Here is a 24,616-nt window from a genome sequence, read left to right as displayed (position 1 = left end):
TAAAGTGTGGGATTCATGTAACAGTTTTTTTTAGCATTCTGGGATTTTCTTTAAGAAAAATAATTCCCATAATACAGCAGTACATGTAGTTTATATGAAACAAATAACACAAGTTTCAACATAAAAATATCTACATTAATCTACACACAAATCGAACTACCGGTAGTTTAACATGTCAAGAGTATAACTCGTATCAGCCCTATGGTCCCTTTAGGGAAATTTGCTTTGGAGAACTTTGCGCTTTTTGGCTGCAATCACAATGTCATGCAGTCATGCAAACAGATAACATGACCCATTTTGGCCGCAATGTGAGTGACTAAATTAACAACACATGTAAAACTTAGTTGAAATGAAAGAATAATAGAAAATGGCCACTGCATTCTTTAGAGCAGGAGCCTCCAACCACCAGTCCGCGGCCCAGTACCGGTCCGTGGGCGCGGCCAAACCGGGCCACGGGAAACGTTCAGTTGCAATGATAAAAAAAAAAAAACACACACACATTTAAAAATAATAATAATAAATGTTTAAATAACTACATTGCATTTTGTGTAAATGGATTTCAATTTTGAAAATATATAATTATTATTATTATTATTAAAAATAATAATAATAACAATAATAATAATAATAATAATAATAATAAAGTATAATTTTTTTAATTTTTCAACTGATTAAAAATTTTGATCTGGAGTGTATAATGCTTGGGAATAAAAATTGTTTCCATATTATAATACATAAAATTATGTATACAAATAATGGGTAAAAGTTCTTTATTACATAATGCGTGAAACATGTAGATTTTATTTTTGAATAACAAAAACAACATGCAATTGCGTGCTTGCAAACACATTATAATCATTACAGTTACAACTGATTTAGGTTTGACCAATGAAACATTGTACTAGTTTCTTACAATGAATTCTAATCAAATGCTTAACGTCGTGATGGTTTTTGTATTTAAGGCAATTTCAATGGTTTAATACATAATGCACCACATTGTTCAATTTTCTTTTAAAAAGGTGCAGCATTCGCATTTGGTAATAACTTTTGCAATGTGTAAGAAGTTATTACAAAATGCGTTAATAATTTTATAACAAAATATGGCAATTATTACAAAATGAGGCGTTATTACATAATGAGGTGAAAATGTCTTACATTATTACATAATGCACCATTTATGACACAATGTGTTGCTCCAGGGTGTCACGACATCTCGCGAGATTAAAACATGACAAAATTTCTCGTTCAGAAAAAACTGTGTCGCGACATTAAATTAATCACACGATAAATGAAAATGAACTCGACCATTTTGCCGGCCTCCAGATATTGTCATGTGCATGCTTTCTGGTTGCCTTGTCTCTCACCTCCAAAAAGGCTAGAAGAGGGCGTTCCATAGAACAACGGCATGAACGGAGAGAACCCTCTTGTCAGTCATATAGTCGCTTTGTCTCTGTGGGAAGAGGCATTGCACTTTTCTTAAAATTAATGTTAAAATCTCGTCTCGTTCTTGTGGACCCAATCATGTGTATCGTCTCGTCCCGGGAGCTGGGTGTCTCGTGACACCCCTACGAATAAGCCATGTTACCCTTCCTCAGTGTAGCTAGCTGCACGTGAGCTGCACAAGGGGATTTGTTCCGCCGCGCGTGCTACAACTAGTAAGAGTCGCCAGGCGCCATGGCTGAATTATATGACATAATAAAACAAAATATGTTATCCTTAAAAACGTGCAAAGTTTTTAACATTTTAAACATCACCAATGTAATTGGAAGGTAAGCTTTTCTTTTTATTTCAGGTTGCAACAGCTAACCTAGCATGGGCGTCAGTTGCCATTCATCAAGTACAGGTGAGCAAACGTCCAAAGAGACCCACACACACTGTGGAAAATACACTAGAATGTACTTGACTGAATACCTGTTTGGGAACAGGGTAAATCCTGACTGCCCCACTTATTATGATATTGGTGCCTTTGTTTGTTCTGGTTCTGCACTGCTGTTTTTAATGGGGAAATCCACTGTGTACAAGAACGGGGTTGCGACCGGGCCCTGTCCAATCAACTAAGCCATAGATTCAACAAACAGGTCTCCGAGGACGTCATTATGGCCAAGCACTGTTTTTATACGAACCCATAGCATAACACCTCAGAGAAGCAGTGTCCCACTGCAGGAGGGGCCACTGTGGACCTCTGCATAGCACTGCAGCACACTGCACTCCTTGGCTGGCTGCTTGCTGCAAAACACTGTCACTGTAGACAGACGACTTGGCGTGTTTACAGTACAAGCAGGACGCTGCATTTGTGGTGTGGGAAAAGTGTGATTTCGCGTGTGACCTGACCTACTTCTTCTTCTTGTTCTAGGTGTGCAGAGGCCTCGCAAAGCAGACCGAGCTAAATGACTTCCTACTAGATGTGTCAAAGTAAGAGCCCTGTCGTCGTTGGAATGTTCAATAATGCTGCATTATCAAACTCGTGAGAATCAGTATCGATATGGATGTGCGTTGAATGTAGTCTTTGTTTTGTCAAAGGGGGTACAGTAAATGCTGAATGTTGACATCATCCCTTTTGACAAACATCTCAATGCATCATTTCTTCTTTTCTCACAGGACGTACTTTGATAACATTGTGGCAATAGATTCTCTACTTGAACATATTATGGTAAGCGCGCTTCTCCAAGTTGGTTTCTGTTCATTCTTCTGTTTGTTCTGTGCTCAAATCTACAGGTGTGACTTTACTGCACTACATTTTGTTCCACAGGAAATTATAAAAATTAAAATAATCCATTCTATGGTCAACCTGTCATAATAATACAGCCGTTATTGTACATGCGATGTTTTAAGTAACATTTAACATTTGTAACCGTATACAAGTGTATAAATAAGTAAAGCGCTGTAAAAATACAAGATTTAAAACATTCTTAACACACTTTGAGTGACAAGTTGTATGGTGAAGTTTCAAACATGTTCAACAAGTTGCATTGAGGAACATCTTCAAAATGGAGTAGGCAGAAGCAGAGCTTATGTAATCCTACCCCTCCATATCTCAGCAATTACGGACAGTTTGTTCACTTCCTGTTGAAAGGTTTTCTATTTGGAAGAGAAAAAAATAGAGTGTGTAACAATTGATAGATGACGTGGCCTATAGGAAAGAATATAATAATAATCATCACAAATGCTTATAAAAATACGTACTGTAAATAATAGTATAATACAGGCATTTAAAAACTGACAATGTTATTGCACGGCCTATATACTGCTTTAACTGTACGTTATACAATGTTTCTAAGTCATATTGGACAAATGCAATTCAGGACAAATTACATCATACGGTTCTCAGCCTACTTCTTCTTCTTCCTTGTAAACACCTAATGTTTGTAATGTCTGCAGTTCCGAAGCTACTGTCTCCAACATTATCATTATTCTCTTCTTGTGTTCAACTCACTATGTTCTATTATTCACTGTGTTCTATTATGTTCACAACTGGTTCAAGCTGGTCCTTTCTTTTGGAATAAATATCATTAAAAAAGCCAAAGAAAAAACAAACCAAGCTTACAGAGTTAATCCTTTGACGCTCGCTGAACGGTATGCTTATAGGCTGTCTTCCAAATCGCACACTTCCACGCTTATGCTTAAATATATATACTATTCTCAGTGTGAATGCACGTATTCACTCAAAATACTAAATGGAATTGTGCAATTTGGAGCACAGCCCTAGAAAATGCACAACTGAAGTTCCAACACCTGAATTCTGAATTGTGCTGCCTTCGGTCTTTTCCACTGTATCTGATGTAATCACTTGCACGTTTTTGACATATATGATTTTTAACCATGTTGTCTTTGCAGATATATGCAAAAAACCTGGTCAATGCCGACAGGTGTGCACTCTTCCAGGTAGATCAAAACAACAAAGAACTGTATTCTGACCTGTTCGATATTGGCGAGGAGAAAGAAGGCAAGCCAGTCTTTAGGAAAACCAAAGAAATTAGGTGTGTAATATCCCTTTGTCCCCTCCTACCAATCTTGGCTATAATTTGCATAACTCCCAAAAGTTCTCAACTTCATTTTCCAATGATTGATGATGATAATGTGCTCCATGCACTTGAGATGGTAAATATGAGCGTGTCTATGACTTTTGGTGTTTAAATTGCAAAATCAGAATGGATTGTCAAGGAAAGTGACCGTTCCCCTCTCGTGTGGTCCTGCAGGTTTTCTATAGAGAAAGGAATAGCTGGCCAAGTGGCTCGGACAGGGGAAGTCTTAAACATCCCAGATGCCTATGCAGATCCACGGTTCAACCGGTAAAACACCATTTTTAATGATATTACTTAATTTAGATTAAACAGCTCACTTTTTTAACACGGCATCAACTCAAGCACTTAACTGATTTCATTTGATTTGACAGAGAGGTGGACCTCAAAACCGGCTACACCACGCGAAACATCCTGTGCATGCCCATTGTGAGCAGGGGGAGTGTTATTGGTGTGGTGCAGATGGTGAACAAGTTAAGCGGAAGTGCCTTCACTAAAACAGATGAGAACAACTTTAAGATGTTTGCTGTCTTTTGTGCCCTGGCCTTACACTGTGCAAATGTGAGTCAATGAACAATTATGCTCAAATGCTGTTGCAATTTTGTATATAAGACAAGAGAATGTGAAAGCGTCCATTGCTGTTTTAACAAAATGCATTGCTGTTACGAGTCTACAACAGGGGTGTCCAAACGTTTTCCACCGAGGGCCACATACTGAAAAATGGAAGGATGCAAGGGCCACTTTGATATCTTCTAAACCAACACATGCACAAGTAGATACGCTAAGAAGTTATATATATTTAAAGAGAAAAATGCATCTCAGCACTGTGATATAGTTGAAAAAGCGGATTATTAGTATGAATTTTGGTCTAGTCTCATTTTCCCCCATTTTTTTTTTTTTTTTTTTTTTTTTTAGTATTACAAATATTTCAACTTTCTTCTTTGGAAATTTTGTAAAATTACTTCTTGTAATAATATGACTTTATTCCCATAATGTTATAACTTTTCCCAAACCCAATTTTAAAAAATGACAACTTAATTTTGTTTTGTTTGTTTCTTATAATATTACGGAAAAAAAACTTTTTAAACCCTATGCTGCTAAAATGACATTATGACATATGATTTTTTAAAGTTTATGCTTGTAAAATTCTGACTTTGTTTCTCTTTAGAATGCATTTAGAATGCGTAATCTCTTAATATTTTGACTTTATTCTTGTAAAATAACATCTGTCTTTTTCATTTCTGGTGTTTTTTTCCCCCTAACTAACTAACTTGTTAATTTTGTTCTCGTAATTATGACTTTATTCCCATAATATGTTTGCCCTCATTCTCATAATATTATAACTAATTGCAAGCTGATTTTCCAAAAAATTAAAAATGTATTAGTTGTTTTGTTTGTTTTAAAAAAATTACGACTTTAAAAAATTTGAGAATGTGCTGCGGACCAATAAAAAAGCACCGCAGGTCGCAAACAGCCCCCAGGCCGCACTTGGGACACCCCTGCTCTGCAAGCTCCTTAACCTACAAAATTTTGACAAAAGTATTGGGACACCTTGCTGTGACACTTAAAGGAGGTGAAAAAAACTGTTTTCATTGAACTGGGAAGACTTTCTATCATTGTGAACTGAAGATAATTGTGTCTGTGGGAATTGTTGCTAATGTATCCACAGGCTCCTCCACATCAAACTCATCCAAGCATACTCTTATGCTGCAGCATGAGGCCTAGCTCGACCCCTGATTGAATAAATAATTATAAGAAATGTGTCTCGATACATTTGTCCATACAGTGTAGGTTAGATTTAACAGGGAGTTCACGCAGATTTTTGAAGAAAATCTATATTTTTTGTCATACTTTCATGTTTACCCAAGCCTTTCCTGTGTGTGTCTATGTATAGATGTACCACCGAATTCGCCACTCTGAATGCATTTACAGAGTGACAATGGAAAAACTGTCTTACCACAGCATCTGCACCTCAGAAGAATGGAAAACGCTCACTCAGCTCAACCTTCCCACTCCCATTTATAAAGAGATCGAAATGTGAGTGACCGTCCTCGAATGCTTAATGGGTTTCACCTAATGAGGCATGCAGGATTGGCATAGCCCTGTGGTGAACAGTGCTCCCAGCAAATATTCTGACCCTCTTTTCACGTGTTGCTGCCCTAAATATACGGCTCTGGAAAACTCTTGAGAGACCGCCTCAAATTTTTGGCTGGTGATGTGCATGAAAGCTGTGATTACAAATCAGTTTTTTCACCAAATATTATTTCTGAACTATTTAAGTTAAAACATTACTATCGGGTTATTTAAAAATAATTAAAAAAAAAAAAAGTTTCATAACGTTTTTTGTTGATATTATTTTTATTTTGAATTTGGGAGTAATGTCAGTAGTTTATAGAATAAAACAAAAACATTATATGTGTGCTTGTCAACAGACAAAATTATGATTTTGATTTTTTTTTCTCCACATAAACATCTACATCGTGGTTCGATTATTGCTCCCTTACTTTATCGCAATTTCATGGTTGACTATGGCCTGTTAGTCAAAACATATTGAAAGACAAGTCATATGTAGTCTTGTGGTCAGTAGGCGTCAGTAATTATAATGTAATTATAATTATATTGCATTACCTTCACACTGCGTGGAGTCAGCCATGGCACGTCCGACATGATAGAGTGAAAAAAGTGTATATATAAATGTATATATCAGGCCTCACAGCTGACAAAAAGTGGACAGAGCCAAACTATCAGGTCAAAAGGTGCAACTTATGCTGGGTTTCTCTTGATCTTTGAGCTGAATTATGTCTTCTTTGTTATTCAGCATTATTTTATGTGCAGTCTATGTCACTGTCCATGATATATTTTAGGAGTTTTGGGTCCTGGGGAGGAATCAAATTCCTAATTTGGGTCCTGAGCAGAAAAAGTTTGGAAAACCAAAGCTACATATCTCGGTAACGCTGTACAAAAATGGAGCTCATCTTAATGTTCCCAGGAGAAAAGTGGCCTCTGCAATTCTTAAATATAAAACACTTGGGACAACCAGCTTCCTAGAGCTGGCCACAAAGAGCAGAAAATAGTCATGGTGAGAGATGTGACCAAGAACTTAATTATGACTTCGGATTGATGCCAGAGTTCAATCATGTTTATCATAGATCAGATCATAGCATCTTTATTCTCGTAGTCCTCAGGGCATGTTTTGCAAGTTTTTCTTTTATTCCGTTTCCGCTTCCATTTCATTTTGACCACCAGTTTACACAACTGCATTTTCTAAGTGGAAGTTTGTCATTTGTAAAAATATGCCTGCTTTATTGTGGCAGCTGCAAGTACGTCTCAACTAAATCAAAAGTGGCGGACCGCAGCTCTGTGTACATTTACTACACTGCTACTGTCTCCAGTATTTTCAGTCGTTTTTTGGCGCTCCGTGTTTTGAGAGCTTTGTCACCTGTACTAAAACCTCCTGGTTTTTATGGAGAGACTTCCATCAGGCCACCATCAACGTGGAAGGTTAAGAAGTTTTGGTTGTTCTTTTTTGAGCTAAGGCTGCAATCACTTGGAGTCCATTCAGGGGGGTGTCAATGTCTACATAGGGTAGGGGTCGCATGACAAAGGAGCACTGACAGCTTAATAGACCCACCAGTAAATTGAGCACACCTCTGTGTCTCCTCCAGGTTTCACTTTGACATAAGTCCATTTGAGGAGATCTGGCCTGCAGTCTTTATCTACATGGTCCACAATTCCTGTGGAAAGACCAGGTAAGGTGCCGTGTATCTTACGTTTAGATGTCATGTGATGTTACATGTGTTCATCCTTTCCTCGCTCTGTGTAGCTTTGAGCTGGAGAAACTGTGTCGATTCACCATGTCTGTACGCAAGAATTACCGACGTGTGCCCTACCACAACTGGAAGCACGCGGTGACCGTGGCCCACTGTATGTACGCCATTCTACAGAAGACTTCTGGGATCTTCACAGAACTGGAGGTCTGCTATTCATGGAGTATGAGATGGAGATGTTTTAGTGCAACTAAAGTAGTAGTGAGTATCTGTGGTGTGATCATAAGAATTCTCTCTTGTTTTACAGAAGAAGGGACTGTTAATAGCATGCCTGTGCCATGATCTTGACCATCGAGGGTACAGCAACACTTATCTGCAGAAGTTTGACCACCCACTGGCTGCTTTGTACTCCACCTCCACCATGGAGCAGCACCACTTCTCTCAGACTGTCTCCATTCTGCAGGTAGAGATCCACTATGGAGGGTCTGGATTTGGTGATTGCCAGAAAAACTGTACTTCTCTGACTCCATTGTGCCAAGTGTAATTTTTGGTGGAAGGGAAATTATGGTGTGGGGTTGTTTTTCAGGAGCTGGGCTTGGCTCCTCAGTTCCTGTGAAAGGAACTCCACGAGTGGCCTATGGTGGCGGTAGTGTTGTGGTATAGGCAGACGTATAGACAACGAACACAGGTGTATTTTATTGATGGCGTTTTGAATGCACAGAGATACTGAGGCCATTCAGCCTCATGTGCCATTCATCCATGACATCACTTATGTTGCAGCATGATAATGCACAATTCAAGTCCAGCATCCTGAGGCTATACACAAAGAGAGAGTGAACGTCACAGGCACTATCCAGGAGGAAACAACAGGCCTCCAAGGATGGCCCCCCGAGAACGACCTTCTAAGTGAATGCCTCAAGGCAACAGAAACCCAGTAAGGAGGAGGAGCCATATGGGCTGTCACGGAAGGACAAGCCCCCGTATAGCATGCACCATCGCCAAATTGAAGGAGTGGGTGGCATCGGGAAAACATACCAGTGGCTGGACTGAAAGATAACACAGAGGCGCTAATTATGGCAGTACAAGAACAGGTCCTAAACACAAGATCAATGGAGGCCAGGTTCTGCCACATCAGACTCCAGATGCAGGCAGTGCAAAGAAGCCCCAGAGAGAGTGCAGCACATCACAGCAGAGTGCAAGATGTAGCATGAATAGTGTACCGGAACGTCTGTACCAAATATGGACTGAAGGTCCCAGAATCAAGATGGCAGACACCACCGAAAGGTTGTTGAGAACAACCAGGCCAACATCCTGTACGAGTTCCAGATCCAGACTGACAACTGTTGATGGCCAACCAGCCTGACATAGTAGTGGTAGATAAACATCAGAAGACAGCTGTGGTGATAGATGTAGCAATCCCATGTGATAGCAACATCCGGAGGAAGGAACACACAAAGCTGGAGAAATACCAAGGGCTGACGGAAGCGAGAGAAAATTTGGGGTGTAAAGGCAACAGTTGTGCCGGTAGTAATCAAGGCACTGGGCACTGGCACTGGGGTCTTTAACCCCCAAGTTGGGTGGATGGCTTCAGCAGATACCAAGAACAACATCTGCCATCTCCGTCCAGAAGCGCACAATACTGGGAACAGCTAAGACTCTACGCAGAACTCTCAAGCTCCCAGGCCTCTGGGAGAGAACCCGAGCTTGAAGGAGATATTGCCCGGATATTATCTGTGTATACACACACACACATATATACTGTATACACGCACACACATATATATATATATATATATATATATATATACCTGTATATATATATATTCTATACATATGTGCAAATGTAAAGATAAATGTCACGGTAGCACCTTGGCTGTTTAAGCATGATATATTACAATAATTTTATTTTGAGTATGCATGTGTTCATATTGATACAGACATGTAATTTACTGCAGCTGTAAGGTGCCGAATGAGCTTAAAATGTGTTAACTGTGTCTAAAATTGGCACTGAAAAAATTATGAACCCTAGAAGCAAATTCTGAATATAAAGTAAAATTATTGGAAAGTAAATTGCAACTCAAATACTCACACGTCAGAGCTGATGATGTTTACAGAAAAAAAAAGGCAGTATAAACAATTGCTGGCGGCCACGTAGCTTCACATATCAAACACGGAGCCGATGTAGCAAGAGTATACTATACGTAAGGTATCTTGACCTCCAAACAGGTTTTCTGGAAAGTGAATGATTTCTTGCCTTCAAGTAAATCCTTGAGGAAATGGTCATCGGGATGGCCGCCGGCTTGTCAATCTCTTGTAGCAAAGCTGAGCTGAACGCCTCATAAGTGGAGCATTTGCTTTTTTATTGATCTCTTTGTTTCTCATAGCTGGAAGGGCACAATATTTTCTCCAACCTGACTTCCAGCGAGTATGAGCAGGTGCTGGAGATCATCCGGAAGGCCATCATTGCCACAGACCTGGCCCTTTACTTCAATAACCACCAGCAGCTGTCAGAGCTTCTGAACTCAGGTGTGCTGGACTTCAACAACCACTCGCACAGGTAAGACCACAGCAACATTATAAACTTCTGTTGTTTTTTACTTGTAATGATTGTATCACTATATTTATACTTAAACTATTCTTTCTATGTGTTTAATGGTAGTTTTTTAATTACTATCATGGCCATCAATACATTTTGTACTCTTTGTGTGTGTGTGCACGCACGCACGTCTGTACAGCCTGGCGAAAAAGCCCTTCCCGCGATGCAATGTCCCATTTCCCGCACTGTACACATTTCAAGTGAGGGACAGTCTGCCTTAAAGCAGACGAAAATGCGAGGCATTCGGCGACACAGTATAAATCAGAGAGTGTAGGCGACAACAGCCATGTGGCCTCGCCCGTCCGATGCACGGAGGCGATTCTGACCCGAATACAACTCGGAACCGATGTATCGAGGTGCAGCACATTTGTTTTTGAACGCTTCACCTCAGTAAACAGACAAAGTTAAGTGCAAAAGCTGAAAGCAGCGTGCTGCTATTGTTCAGTTGAGATCAGAACGTAACTATGGACACTGTGCTTCTTAATTCTAAAAATAATTAAATAATAATAATTAGTAAATCATGAATTTTGGGAGAAAAATTTTTTTATTTACGCACAAAAAAGTACCAAAACCGGACCGAAACCGTAGCACAAATACCGAGGTACAGACTACAGAGTATTTTACCATTGCACCCCTAGTTTGCATGTAAGTAAAGAACAAACCAGGTTGCTTAATGTCACACATCTGGATAGAAGTAAAAAGCATAACCACTCACGGTGATAACGTAGCTTTGCTCGCCTCCAGGGACCGTGTGATTGGTCTGATGATGACAGCATGTGACCTGTGCTCTGTAACCAAGCAATGGCAGATCACACGACTAACAGCCAACGACATCTATGCTGAGTTCTGGGCCGAGGTACACGGTCACGATAGTATGTTGCAAGAACTTTAATAGATTTTCTGTAAGTTGTGTTTTTTACTTTACCACAGGGGGATGAGATGAAGAAGATTGGGATGCAGCCCATCTCAATGATGGACAGAGACAAGAAAGCTGAGGTCCCTCAAGGCCAAGTGAGACCACAACCACTTTTCACATTTTTAGTCACTACAGTACACTGTACGCTGTATTAATGAAGTCTTTTATCTGCCGTTTTTTTGTGTGTGTGTGGATTTTCCCGACTTCTGACCACAAATTAGTAACCACAACTTTTATCCACTTGTCTTCTGGAATGCATGAGAAATCCCGATGTCCTGTGGGATACATTGTGGTCGTCATTTCTAGTTATAGTCATGATCATTCTGAAAAGTCGAGACATATGATGAAGAACCCACTCAGAAATAATGAATATGAACAGTGTTAGATGATGCACTGTGCAATCATGGGATTGAATCACTGTATTAAGATTAGAATATAACATTTGTTTGTTGCTAAATACAGCGTATGCTGTTTAATTAACCTTGGTGTAACATTCAAACAGGCCAAATATGTTTGTCATTTTCACCTTAATTATCATCCATGAAGTCAGCACGTCACGCATGCCTGTACTCTACTGTATACGTGTACAGTATAGATTCTGATTCTGATAATATTCTATATATATTCTTCTTAAATTAGGTGGGATTCTACAACGCTGTAGCGATTCCATGTTATACGACTCTAGCAGAGCTGTTCCCTCCGTCCAGTCCACTTCTAAAGGCGTGCAAGTATGTACCTATACTCTTACATCATGTGAAAGCATTTGTTGTCTTAAATCTAAACCGACTTTATTCTCAAGATTCAAGATTCAAGAGTTTTATTGTCATGTGCATGGTAAAACAGCAGTTATACTATGCAATGAAATTCTTATTCTGTTCATTCTCCCAAGAAAAGAAAGAAAACACAAGAAAGAATAAGAACATAAGAAACTGATCAAATGAAAATCATGGAGCTGTATGAAAATCCGCCTTTATAGAAAATAACAAAAATGCTCATTTTGACTAAACTGATCATAGTTGTAAAGGACACAATTTTTAAAGTGAATTTTGTCATCCTGCAAGTGTGGCCTATGAGAATACACATTGCACATTTGCATCCACTGCTGGATTTTCACCTTCATTTCCCAAATATTGTCATCTTCTACTGGCCTTACCAAGTGAAGACAGAATACTTTTAAAACAATTATTATAGGTTCAACATTTTTTTTTTATTAATATTTTGCAAGCCTTTTTTTTAATCATACCCAAGGACATGTTTTACTTTCACCATAAAATAAGAGTTCCATCGTCATTTGGATGAACACATGGATGTAATGGAGAATAATATGTCTGTCATTATCCTGATTTATAACATTAGTGGTCCAGACTGGACACCTTTCGTGTTTTTATCAAAATAGAACATACAAGAGAAGAAACAATGTGTACGATATATTTTTGAGGACAATAAATTGCAGAACTCTTGGTGAAATGAACAACTTTAAACCAACGACAAATATTGGAGTACAATGCAAAGGATATTTATTTGGATGACTTTTTACTATTACACAACGGAAAAACATAATAAAATTATTTAGATTTTTTTTTTTTTCCAAAATAAGCATTACATGAATTGCCCCCGGAAATGTCAGTTTTAGTGCCTCGTAGTGAGACATACAGGGTTCGTTATGAACACACCAAATATGGTTCAGTATCCAATAGGGGCTAAAGTGTTATTTGCTGCTATTTATTGTTTTGGGTATTTAGGCAAGGCAAGTTTATTTATAGAGCACAATTCATACACAAGGTCATTCAAAGTGCTTGACAGAAAAGAGGGCTAAAATCACTTCCAAAATCCTTCCGTAAAATGATTCCATAAAACATAAAAGTTAATTACAAAATTATGTAGATAGTTAAAATTAATTTAAAAAAATGAAGAGTGCAGATAAAATAGTTTCAGTTGTCATATGCATAGCTATATAGGAGTATTTTCCGCCTGGACTTGAACATTGTCAAAGTTGAGGATTGTCGCACATCTTTTGGAAGACTGACAGATTTTAGCAGCATAAAACTGAAACGCAGCCTCACCGTGTTTAGTCCTGACTCTGGGCGCCTTACCCAAGACTTTACCCCAATAGTTGCTCAGTACCATGGTGTCAAGACTGCTCTTCTTTAAGGCCTTTGGAAATGTTCCAGGCTGAAGTGAGTTGTTAACTATATGTGGCGGCAAACTGCTCAGCACAGACTCGAAATCTAGTGGATAACTCATCAAGGCAGCATGTCAATGGACTCAGACTGCAGATGATCTCTTTGACTGTTATGCCAGTGACAGGTGTGAAATGTGTCAGCTCTAGGTGTCTAGCTGGCTGCAGAGTACGGTAGTTGTTTGTGTTGTGGAAATGATTGCATTTATAATGCCTTGATCTTTGTCATGAAAGAATATTGGAAACTCATTGCACTTAGATTTGTCTAGGGGTTCTAAGGGCAGTGAAACTGGAGGTTTAGGTTAACTGTAGCAAACAGTACACGGGAGTTGTTACTACAGCTGGTGTTGATTTCAGAAAAATAACTCTTCCTTGTTCTACTTAAAGTCTGTTTGAACACACATAACCTTTCTTCGTAAATTTCATAATGAACCAGGAGCTTTGACTTGCACTGTTTCCGTTCGGCACTCCAGCGCTCCCTTTTCCCCTACGGCACCTTTTGCCTACTTTTAACTATTCTAACCTTGACATGAGCAGTGGTATTCAAAACATTTACAACATTTGATGGATAAGAGATCAACAGATCATCAACGTTAGAACATAGTTTGTTTTCAAACCTAATCCTTTCCATCCTTTCCTGTCATTAATGAGTCTTCCCTGAACATTTGCAGACCCAATGCTGGTTTGGGTGTATTTATTTACAATGACTATGACTCTAAAGGTGTGTGTGTTGCAGGGAGAACCTGGGCCAGTGGGAGAAGATAGCGCAGGGCGAGGTGGAGGACGTAGTTCCGAGCCGGCCTTCTGATTCAGGTCCTGTCAAGGTGGACAACTGACTACCAAAGGGTTAACTGGCCACCATTAGGAGTACAACCTGAATCCTGCCACAGATATGGAGGTCCTGTTTTAGTTAGCAGCAGCTGGATCAGCAAAAGGCGCCTTGACTTTAAAACAAACAAAAAAAACACAAGTTACCTCAATGGGTGACGGAGGTGTCAACGCTGATGGTTTCACCGATTCCAGACACGGACTGACAGCTGACGGGAAGAGACTAAAGCTCATCACCCTAGATCCATTGTGTTTGGGAGTTTATTTGGTAGAATGACTTGTGCCATTTTACCATTTATTTGGCTTTGTTATTTTTTTTTTTGTTTTTTTTATTATAATTTGAGCTGATTCTTTGTGGTCTTGCATTTGAGAGGCCTTAGCCTGAACCTTTCACAGGTAGGTGATTGCAACCTTGTGTGGGTTCAGATCATTTTGAAATGGTACTGTTTGCCTTCTGTGGTAAATAAGTCTTGACTAATTCAGCAAGGTATTCAGAGACAGAAGGAATGTGTCGTGCATGCATGGTGTAATAATGCCACTGTATGGAGAAGTGTGAAAAGGGGGACGTCAGAATGTTTTTCTTTCTTTCAAGCAAAAATCTTTTGCAGTACTTGAATGAAGACACAGCCTGGTTGCAGAATATATTTTACGACACACGGATGGACTGTGACCACGAGAGGACTTGGATGCTGTCACCAGAGCGTAGCGATGTGTGTCCCTGAAGGTGACCCCCTCCATCAGCAGCACTGCCCCCAGGCTACCACTCGCACTTGGAACCTGCTGCATAGTACACCAGACAAGCAGTCAGTACATGCTGTGTGTAAGACAGCTTGTAAAGTTTTTACATTTCCATGCATACAAGATAAAACGTGATTGATGAAAATGAGGTGGACTCCATGTCCTGATGAGTTGCATGTAAATGGGGGATTGTGCCACAAACAACATAGTTGCTAGACGTTGTGCAGGTGTGTGACAGTTCCCCATCCACACATTCTCCTGCAAACTATTTTCCAAGATCTTCCTAAAGACATGTTTGTTTTTTGCCTGAAATGGTCATTCCAGTGGGCGTAGTCCCTCTAGTTACGTAGTTTGCTAGGGTGGCGCCAACTGTGTGAATGTACATGTTGATGAATGTTCCGTTGATCCCCTGAATGTGGCATGTGCATTTATGCGACACCAGTTTCCACACTATGTTCTGTCTTACAGAATTGCTTCCAGTAAGCTTCAACCAAGAGCAACAATTAGCATGCACTTAAACTGTTAAAAGTTTCTATATCATTTGCATATAAATTAATAGGTGTGTACTGTGTACAATCTAGGGTAGATATTTGCTCTAATGGTGCTAAACTGAATGGCAGTTTTTGAATGTGTGTGTGTGTGCGTAGGTGTGCATGTGTGTGTGTGTGTGTGTGTGTGTGTGTGTGTGTGTGTGACAGTCCCCCACTTTGGCCCCACATTGTTAAGATGTTAAGAACACGGTGAACACTGCACTGGCCCTACTTTTTCAGCACCAGTTATATTATCTGCACTATGTTTAGCATATGATCTTTATTATTATTATTATTCTTGGTGATGATTATTACTGCTATTATTACTATTGTTATTTTCTTAGAGTTAAATTTAAATTAACTTATATTTTTTATACAAAGAAAAATAATGTTGGCCTTTTTTGTTTGAGACAAACAAAATGGTCCATACATGTTACTGTTACCCAGAATAAGTGAGGAATGTTTCAAATGTAAATGTAAGAGCAGTAGCCCAAATGACTTTTATTAAATACATTTAAAAACACTGTTGGATATTTTTTTGTGTGTTACAAGAATGTCATTCAAAGGTGGACACTTTATTTGAATGTTAACGGCCGCCCCATTTCTCACTATCATTGAAAGAGAACATTTCCTTTGGAGGTAGTGAGGATCTTCTCCTGATGATCTTATATTATCATTAGTTTATATGAATGGATTATTTAAATATCCATAATGTGCGCTATCAGGCGCAAACTTCAGCCCAAAAGTACAATTATTTAGCGAGACATGGAACACAACACAATCACCCTTCACCTGGTTCCTTCACAACATCAACCAAAATTGGTTAATGTTTTAACCACTGCATTGGCCACCACCAGGGGGGGTCTCAAGTGGTGGATCCAGAATTCTCCAACCTTTTATTGTGTCAGCTACTTTTGCAAATTGAAAATGAGCGTGCCTCACCGTGGCCTAGTGAGCATGTTGGCCATACACTCAGATCAGGAAGAACGGAGTTCAAATCTCCATTTGGGCATTGCTGTGTGGCGTTTCCATGTCCTCCCCTTGTGTGCGTGGGTTTTACCGGGTGCTTCGGTTTCCTCCCACATTCCAAAAACATGCATGTTAGGTTAATCGGAGACTCTAAATTGTTCATAGGTATGAATGTGAGTGTGAATGGTTGTCCATATGTGCCCTGTGATTGGATGGCGACCAGTCCAGGATTTACCCCGCCTCTCGCCCACAGTCAGCTGGGATAGGCTCCAGCATACCCCCCAACCCTAGTGAGGACATAGAAAATAGATGAAAAATCCTGGTATCCACTGGTATCCAATACAAAATCCAGGTATCCACAACTCATACGTATGTTGTATTAAAACAACATTTTGTCCATCTGCATTTTGTATTTCAGAATGCATTTGTTTCCGTCACATTATTAACTGAAAACCTGAACGAAAGCCAGGCTCACTGGCTCTCCTTCCAGAAGAGGGCCCAAAAAACTTTGACATTTGATAGCAGAGGTTTTGTTTTGAAACGACACAAGGTGAGAACCATATCCTGGCAGAAGTGACACCACTAGAAGGTACGTAAATGAACATTAACCACAATCTAATGCGCTTGTTGGCTTAAAAATTACATCAAGGAACTTTCCACCCTACGAGCTCATCAGATTATCTTCAGTGCACCTTGTCCTACAAGTATGACCATATTTACACCATTTTAATGCTTATTAAATCATACTGGATATGTGTATGTGTCTTTGGCAGGAACTGAAGAAGGTGTCAGAGCAGAGCGGGCCCAACAGAGACTGCCTGGCGGTGTTCAGTGACGTCTTTGATGATGTGTGCAAAGGCTCATCTGTATTTGGATGCATCCTGAGGGAAATTAAGGTCGTTCCATTTCCACTGTGCCCACTGGCTGTTTTTTTTTTTGTTTTTTTTTGTCGTTACATGTGTCGGAGGGACAGCAAATTCCTGGCCTGGTGGACGGAAGTGGAGCATACAGAGGCTGTGTCACACAGCAGGTCATCAGGGGACAATTGGTACACCATTAGTTCCAAACCCGAGCGCAGTAAGTGACTTTCCGCCAAGTAGGATTCAATATTAATAAATTCTAAATAAAATAAATAAATAGTTTGTTGTTAGAGCGTAAAAAACTGTTTATGACTTTCTAAATACCATCTTCACCATTATTAGAGCTCTGTAGACATTAAATAACACCCATATAGTCACTTTTACACTCCTATTTTTCTTTGTTTACACCACATTGCTCAACTGTCATGCGCAGGCTACAGGATCACTGCAGGGACACGAGACGGCCGTGGCTTCAACCATTAGCAAGCTAGAGAGTTAACTAGTTAGGCTCCAATTTATTTATTGTATTCTAAACTTAAGAAAGGGTTTGAAACTGAGGTGTGAGGAAGGACAAAGAAGCCAAAAATGTACCACTTCCACATGGAATGGGAGGAGATTAGGGATGCTCCGTTCAGGGTTTTATGCTGGCGATACCGATGATCGATGAGTGAAATCGACCGATACCAACTCTGATCACACAGATTAAGTGTACATTTTTAAATGTACTACAAGTCACATTTTGTATTTCAGAATGCATTTCTTTCTAGTTTTCTCACATTATTAACTGAAACCTGAATGAAAATCAGGCAAACAGGCGCCTCATGTGGTCATGGGGGGCTCCCTGGTGCCCGCGAGCACCCTGCATGTTGGTGACCCCTGGGCTGTATGATATGAAAGGGGAACCGTAACATTCTGCCAACTACATATTTGACTTACTTTTTCAAAATCACTGGTGAAACTTAGAGGATCAGACGCCTTCTTTAAGGAGAATTTGGATGCAAGAGTACGCAGCACGCAAACCCGGATTCCTCAACCGCCGACGACAGCCAGCCATCCAGTCCGATGAATACGACCACTTTTCGGGCTACCCGCCTTAGACCTGCAGGGCGCAAAACTTATATCACTCTCACAACGACAGGTGAGTCCCACACGGCAGCCATGCCTGTTTTGGTTTTGTGAAGGGAAAGTGGGCGGGAGACGGTCGCTATAGGCTGGATGCTGCAATGGGGGCGGAGGTGATCGGCGGAGGTGATCGGCGTTATGAAGCAAGTATCGGCATATTCCCACAACATGCTTTTTCACGGAAATCGGCCGATATTGATCGGTGGCCGATCGATCGGAGCACCCCTAGAGGAGATCCTTTTCCTACTCTATCATGTGAGACATGCCATGGCTGACCTGTGTTAAGGTAATGTAAGGTAACGTCTCAATGTTTTGTGTTTTTGCTGCCGCCTAGTGACCAGCATACTACATATCACTTGTAGTTCAATATGTTTTGATAACTAATAGACCACACTGTACAGTACCACGAAACAGCGATCATTTATTCATGAATCAATTTCTGAAAAACTACGATATGACGAGGGAGCGATGATCAAACCACAATATTACGAGGGATGACTGTACATATATTATTTACAAAATACAATGTTTCGCTGTCTGACACCATAATAATGCTCAGGTTTGATGAACACTCATTCATATGTGGTTGTAGTTGTAGCGGTGTAGAAATGCACTGCCCTGCCCCAGTGAAGAAGGTGAGCAACACTGTGTTCATTGATATGTCACTAGGTATCATTGCCAAGGTGATTTTTCTTTTTTCATGGGGCCCAGAGTCCCTGGCGGCGCCACTGACTAGAATAATACACATTATTATATTTTTGCAATATTTGTGAAAAACTGATTATAATACTAAATTTGTACAAATAAAGGCTTTACCCTGCTACTCTCTGCGGTTGAGTAAGACCCACGACCACTATATAAGAAAATACAGTAATACAGTTGGCCTAATATTTTCTATAAAACAAAGCAGTAATTTTCAAAACGCCTCCATTTTCCCTATTGCATTTACTTATTTGCTTCCAGACAGAGATAATGACACTGATTGCCTCAAACCACTGCCTGGAACCTGCAAAAAAGGAAAGGAAGTTTGACCTTTTTGCCTCCACATCATCTCTTTCATTTCCAACACTAAAAACAGCAAAGCTAGCGTAAAGTTTTTTAATGCTGCCTTTCTCCCGCAAGCGTCTGGAAGATAACGGCAGCGAGGAGTCATGCAGTTTATTGTACTTTGGACGAACCTAATACTTGTTAACTAAACTCAGCTAAGCCTTTAGAATAGTAACAGTGAATGTGATGAAACTGACATACTTATTTTTGAACGCTAGAGGGCAGCAGTGGCTCGAGAGAAAACTGCCATGTTTATTTCACTGCAATATCTGATTTTCGATTCGGCAAACGATTTTACCCAGCATGTTTTTATTCACATTTAATTCCTGATAAATATATCGATATATTTTTCTTTAAAAAATATTGACATTTTATTTTTAGAATATGTTTTTTATGTTACTTTTGGGCTTCGAGGCTCCCTCTAGAGCTGTAAAGTGTCATTTACACTAAAGTCAGAGTGGTAAACATGCATTTGTTGACAAGGAGAGTTGAATTTTTGAAAGTTCACAGTTAACGTCAGTCAAATTGGTCTAGATAAATGAGTGATGGCATCAGCTATTTGACTCCAGAGAAAAAGATTAGGGGAAAATATTGATAGATGGAACTGACCTTTGCCCCGTATAGAAGCGAGTGCCCTGCTGTCTACTGGATGCTAATCACAGGTCAAAGTCTGCTTCCAGTAAGAGCTCACTGTGTGGTTGTCACACACTCACAATACTCATCTCACCCTGTTGACAACACGTGTGACATTCTTCCGACAATGCTGCTCCGAACTGTTGCTCTTCTCCTCTTATGTGTGTGGGCTGGTGTGTGCGCTACTTTGGGCAACTACCAGTCCGCAGCACAGGCGAAGGAGGAAGCTCCTGCGGTGGATCCACAAGACACTCCTGTTGAAGACATCGTACTAGATGGGGGACACAACCAGCAACTCTATGAAGTGGATCACAAAACACCTGACAAACTTGAGAGTGCCGACGCTCCAGTTGAAAACACACGAAGGCCTCCTGACGGTGTGGAGATTAACGGTGAAGCCCAGCAGCCTTCTGAGGAGACGGAAGAGAGCAATGAGATCAAGCCTGTGCAGACTAAACAGCCCGTGAACACTTCCTGGCCTCGTAACGACAGTAACAGCTGGAGCCTCAACTCAATTAGGAGCAGTTTTCAGACAATGCACGGCTACTTTGACTCCTTGGTGGAGCTGGTGGGGGGGCACAATGGAGTGTGTCAGTACCGCTGCAGATATGGTGAGATTGCTGTCTTTGCATGCGCGTAAAACATTTGTTACTTTTGTCATACACTATTAAATGATACTTCTCGTATGTACAGTATGTCTGATCCAACATTACTTGTGATGTTCCACAAAGATGTGCCACTTTATGACAAGTTCTCACAACTTTTCGGAATGTTACCTGTTATCTGTGAAAAGGATTTTTACACAAGAACCACTTGGACTTTATGTGGAGGACTGGCTCAATAAGGTAGCCAAAATACTACACCTTTCCCTCAGTATGATTCATTTTAGTTAATAATATTCCATCCATCCTTTTTCTATGCCGCTTATCCTCGCTAGGGTGGCAGTGGTATGCTGGAGCCTATCCCAGCTGACTTAGGGTGAGAGGCGGGGTACACCCTGGACTGGTCGTCAGTCAATCGCAGGGCACATACAGACAAACAACCATTCACACTCACATTCATACTTATGGGAAATTTAGAGTCGCCAATGAACCTAACATGCATGTTTTTGGAATGCGGGCGGAAGCCGGAGTAGCCGGAGAAAACCCCCCGCATACACGGGGGAGAACACGCAAACTCCACACAGAGATGCCCAATGGAGATTTGAACATTACTAATATTATTACTACTATAAACGTTATGAGATATACAGTACAGTATCATACTGTATATATACAGTACATTTAAGTTCCCAAATGTGGTACCCTGCCCTATAAGGACTACAGTACATTAATAGCATGCTACCATACAGTAATGTGTATATAATCAAATTAGATTGTAGGGACGTACCTAATGTTGTGAATGTTGTTGTTTTTCCCCCCATAGGGGATCATCCTCAGCCCCGTCCTGGCTACAAGCACCAGGAACCTAACGGCTGCAGCTCCTCTATGGTGGGATTCCAGGTGAATGTTGCCGTTCACAGCAGCCAACAGTCCAGACACACGTTTTGCTCAGCTCTTGCAATTGTAATATTTCTCCTCTGACAGCTTGATCTGGGCATCCCTGCCATGACTGAGTGCTGCAACCAGCTTGATGTGTGCTACGACCACTGTGGCGTGAATAAGTACGACTGTGACACCAAGTTTCGCTCTTGTCTTCACAACATTTGCTCCGACCTGAAGAGAAGTCTAGGCTTTGTGTCCAAAGTACAAGGTGAGACAAACTTGAGGATATGTTTCTATGCATTCTCAGCTGAGGACATTTGGTGACAAGGGTTTTATCAAAGATGTTGCCTTTACTAAAATAGGAATACTCAGTTTTCATTGATACTTTATGAATACATGGAATATACAGTCTACTGGGCCAAGAATGATGAAAGGCTGACGTTGTCTTTGGAGTCAACAGCTTCTAACAATATTGTTGTGAGTATTGTTGTTGTGATGAAGTATGAATTAATCTCTAATAGATTATTATATACATTTTAATAATAATAATAATAATAATGACGCTCATTCTCGCTCTGTCTCTCCCTCTCTCTCTCTCTCTCTCTCTCTTTATATATATTTACAGTACACATATATAGTAAAAATACAAATAATAATCATAAATGCAATAATACGTTACATAATAACACTACTACTACTAATAAAAGTCGCCATTTATATTTATTATATTTATTACAGTTGTATAAATAACAACAATAACAACATGGTGTCATATAATTGTATATTATATATATATATATATATATATATATATATATATATATATATATATATATATATATATATATATATATACAAATAAAACATGAATAATAAGTTAAGAAATAGTATTGTGCACACTATTATAAATATAAATTATAATTGATAAATATAACAAATATTTTAACAAGTTAACTTATAATTACAAAAAAAAAAGTTTTTTTTTTTTTTGAACAATTCTATTCGTGACTGATATTGGCATCAAAAAGAGATTTCGGATCATATTGTTTTTTTCTGCCGGTAATGATACTGGTGCGCGTGTGTGACCTCATCAAACTGCACCATGCTCCACAGAGCAACAAGCCCGGAATTTCCAAGTTTCGCCTTGGGATTGTAAATATGGGATTTGCGATGATTGCAAAGTGTTCTGTTTTGCTCTCTGCTTGTAATGCAGCTCCACCTAAATAGTAGTGCTGATTCCTGATGAGAACCAGGCTTTCCGTCACAAACAGGAAACAGAAAACAAAAACAAGAGCCACAAACATGAAACGATGTGAGACTAAGGAAAACCAAAGCTAAAGTCCAACCTGTCATTTGCAACATGACATAAAACGCTGCTCATGCTAGGGGGGAGTAAGGCGTCTTCAATACTTGTAATCTAATATGACACACCAGGAAGAATCACTCGGCCAACATGCTAACCACCAGCCCGCCATGCAGCCGTGCATCAAAACTGAGCATTATTATTTTCATGAAGGTGAAAAATGGTTTTGTGTTGATTTCGTCAGATAAAGCGACTATGTACTAAAAACATCCATTGCTTTTCCTCCTGTTAGCCTGTGAGTCAATGGCGGACGCCCTGTACAACACAGTGTGGACTCTTGGATGCCGGCCTTACATGAACAGCCAGAGGGCAGCATGTGTGTGTGAGGGAGAAGAGCGGGATGAACTGTGACACTGAACACTTTGGACAAACAGCTATCAAAAGAAAATTACATTTCATGATTGTGGAATTAGAACAAATAAGAGTGGAAGATTAGATAATTACAGTAACTACTTTTATACTCTCTAAAATGCATCCCTCGTTCGGCCAGTTGTTAGGCCTGTATGACTCCATTAACATCCATTTCTTTATTTGTTATTTATGAATGCATGTAACCTCAGACTACTAACTCATACTGTATATGTCTTGACAGCATGTTACAAATGACCTCAATAACCTTCATATACTGTAAATGTCACTTACGCTCGTGTCTGTAAAGTGGCAGAGATGCACTCGGACCTGTCTGTGTGGACTCTCTAGATCAGGGCTAAATGCTGAATAATGAAAGGATGCAAGGGCAACTTTGATATTTTGTAAGCTAAGCTAAGAAGTTAGATACTGTATATTTCAAGAAAAAAGTGCATCTCATCGTTGTGATGTAAAAGTGTATTCTTAGTATGAACTTGCTTTTCGGAATATCATGACTTTATTCCCATAATATTAGAATTTTTTCCCCCCAACCTAATTTTCCAAAAATTACAACTTTATTTTGTTTTGTTTGTGCCTCATGTGAGCACTAATATTACAAAAAATAACATTTTTTAAAAATATTTCAACTCTATACTACTAAAATGGTATTATTTTTCTTCATAATATTACGAGTGTATTCCTGTGCATTCTTTTCTTGTTAGCATATGACTTTTTTCTCTTAATATTTTGACTTTATTCTCGGAAAATTACAGCTTTTTTCAATGTCTGCTGTTTATTATTTTTTTTATTTTCCAACAATTTCAACTTTTTCTTTCTTTCAATTTTCTTCTCGTAATTATGACTTTGTTTTTCATATTTTGACTTTATTCTTGGAACATCAGAACTTTTTCCGCAACCTAATTTTCCAAAAATCTTTGCTTGTTTTGTTTGGTTCTCATAATAACATGACTTAAAAATATATATATATATTTTTTTTCTTTAATATTTCAACATAAGTCTACTAAAATGTAAATAAATAAATAAAAATCAAAACTAAAATAATTTTTCCTTATAATTTTACAGCTTTCATTCTTGTAAAATGGTGATTTTTCCATTTTTTCTGTTATCATTATTATTAGTTTCTTGTTTCGTTTTTTTTGGGTTAAATTATATTTTTAGAATGTGCCGCGGGCCAATAAAAAAAAGCCGCTGTGGGC

At 39.4% G+C, this 24,616-nt stretch overlaps 2 protein-coding genes across 6 annotated transcripts in view; both read left to right on the top strand.

Moving 5' to 3' along the window:
• pde10a (phosphodiesterase 10A) overlaps positions 1-16,559 on the top strand; it is a 76,161-nt gene extending 59,602 nt beyond the window's left edge. For 2 of the 5 annotated variants that reach the window (XM_054798856.1, XM_054798858.1), the window contains 15 exons: positions 1,793-1,843; positions 2,354-2,412; positions 2,599-2,650; positions 3,835-3,977; positions 4,197-4,289; positions 4,394-4,580; positions 5,914-6,056; positions 7,685-7,768; positions 7,843-7,993; positions 8,094-8,249; positions 10,171-10,343; positions 11,127-11,238; positions 11,313-11,393; positions 11,938-12,026; positions 14,214-16,557. In XM_054798856.1, the coding sequence (XP_054654831.1) occupies positions 1,793-1,843; positions 2,354-2,412; positions 2,599-2,650; positions 3,835-3,977; positions 4,197-4,289; positions 4,394-4,580; positions 5,914-6,056; positions 7,685-7,768; positions 7,843-7,993; positions 8,094-8,249; positions 10,171-10,343; positions 11,127-11,238; positions 11,313-11,393; positions 11,938-12,026; positions 14,214-14,313 (1,674 nt within the window). In that variant the 3' untranslated portion in view covers positions 14,314-16,557. Of the gene's footprint in view, positions 1-1,792; positions 1,844-2,353; positions 2,413-2,598; positions 2,651-3,834; positions 3,978-4,196; positions 4,290-4,393; positions 4,581-5,913; positions 6,057-7,684; positions 7,769-7,842; positions 7,994-8,093; positions 8,251-10,170; positions 10,344-11,126; positions 11,239-11,312; positions 11,394-11,937; positions 12,027-14,213 lie in introns of all 5 variants that reach the window. The other 3 variants (XM_054798857.1, XM_054798855.1, XM_054798859.1) reach the window with 3 other exon arrangements.
• Positions 16,560-19,503: 2,944 nt separating this feature from the next.
• Positions 19,504-24,247, top strand: pla2g12b (phospholipase A2, group XIIB). The gene is made up of 4 exons (XM_054798772.1): positions 19,504-20,815; positions 21,630-21,706; positions 21,791-21,956; positions 23,284-24,247. The coding sequence occupies exons 1-4, from the start codon at positions 20,170-20,172 to the stop codon at positions 23,400-23,402; spliced, it is 1,008 nt and encodes a 335-aa protein (XP_054654747.1). The 5' UTR covers positions 19,504-20,169; the 3' UTR covers positions 23,403-24,247.
• The last annotated feature ends 369 nt before the right edge of the window (positions 24,248-24,616 follow it).

Source organism: Dunckerocampus dactyliophorus, chromosome 14 (genome assembly GCF_027744805.1).
Source record: "Dunckerocampus dactyliophorus isolate RoL2022-P2 chromosome 14, RoL_Ddac_1.1, whole genome shotgun sequence".
Lineage (NCBI taxonomy): Eukaryota > Metazoa > Chordata > Actinopteri > Syngnathiformes > Syngnathidae > Dunckerocampus > Dunckerocampus dactyliophorus.
This window is presented reverse-complemented; position numbering and strand designations above follow the sequence as displayed.

Coding starts and splice junctions, on each gene's coding strand:
- pla2g12b (XM_054798772.1), top strand. CDS start 20,170: ATGGAACTGACCTTTGCCCCGTATAGAAGCGAGTGCCCTGCTGTCTAC. Junction 20,816..21,629: donor TCAGTACCGCTGCAGATATG/GTGAGATTGCTG, acceptor TTCCCCCCATAG/GGGATCATCCTCAGCCCCGT. Junction 21,707..21,790: donor CCTCTATGGTGGGATTCCAG/GTGAATGTTGCC, acceptor CTCCTCTGACAG/CTTGATCTGGGCATCCCTGC.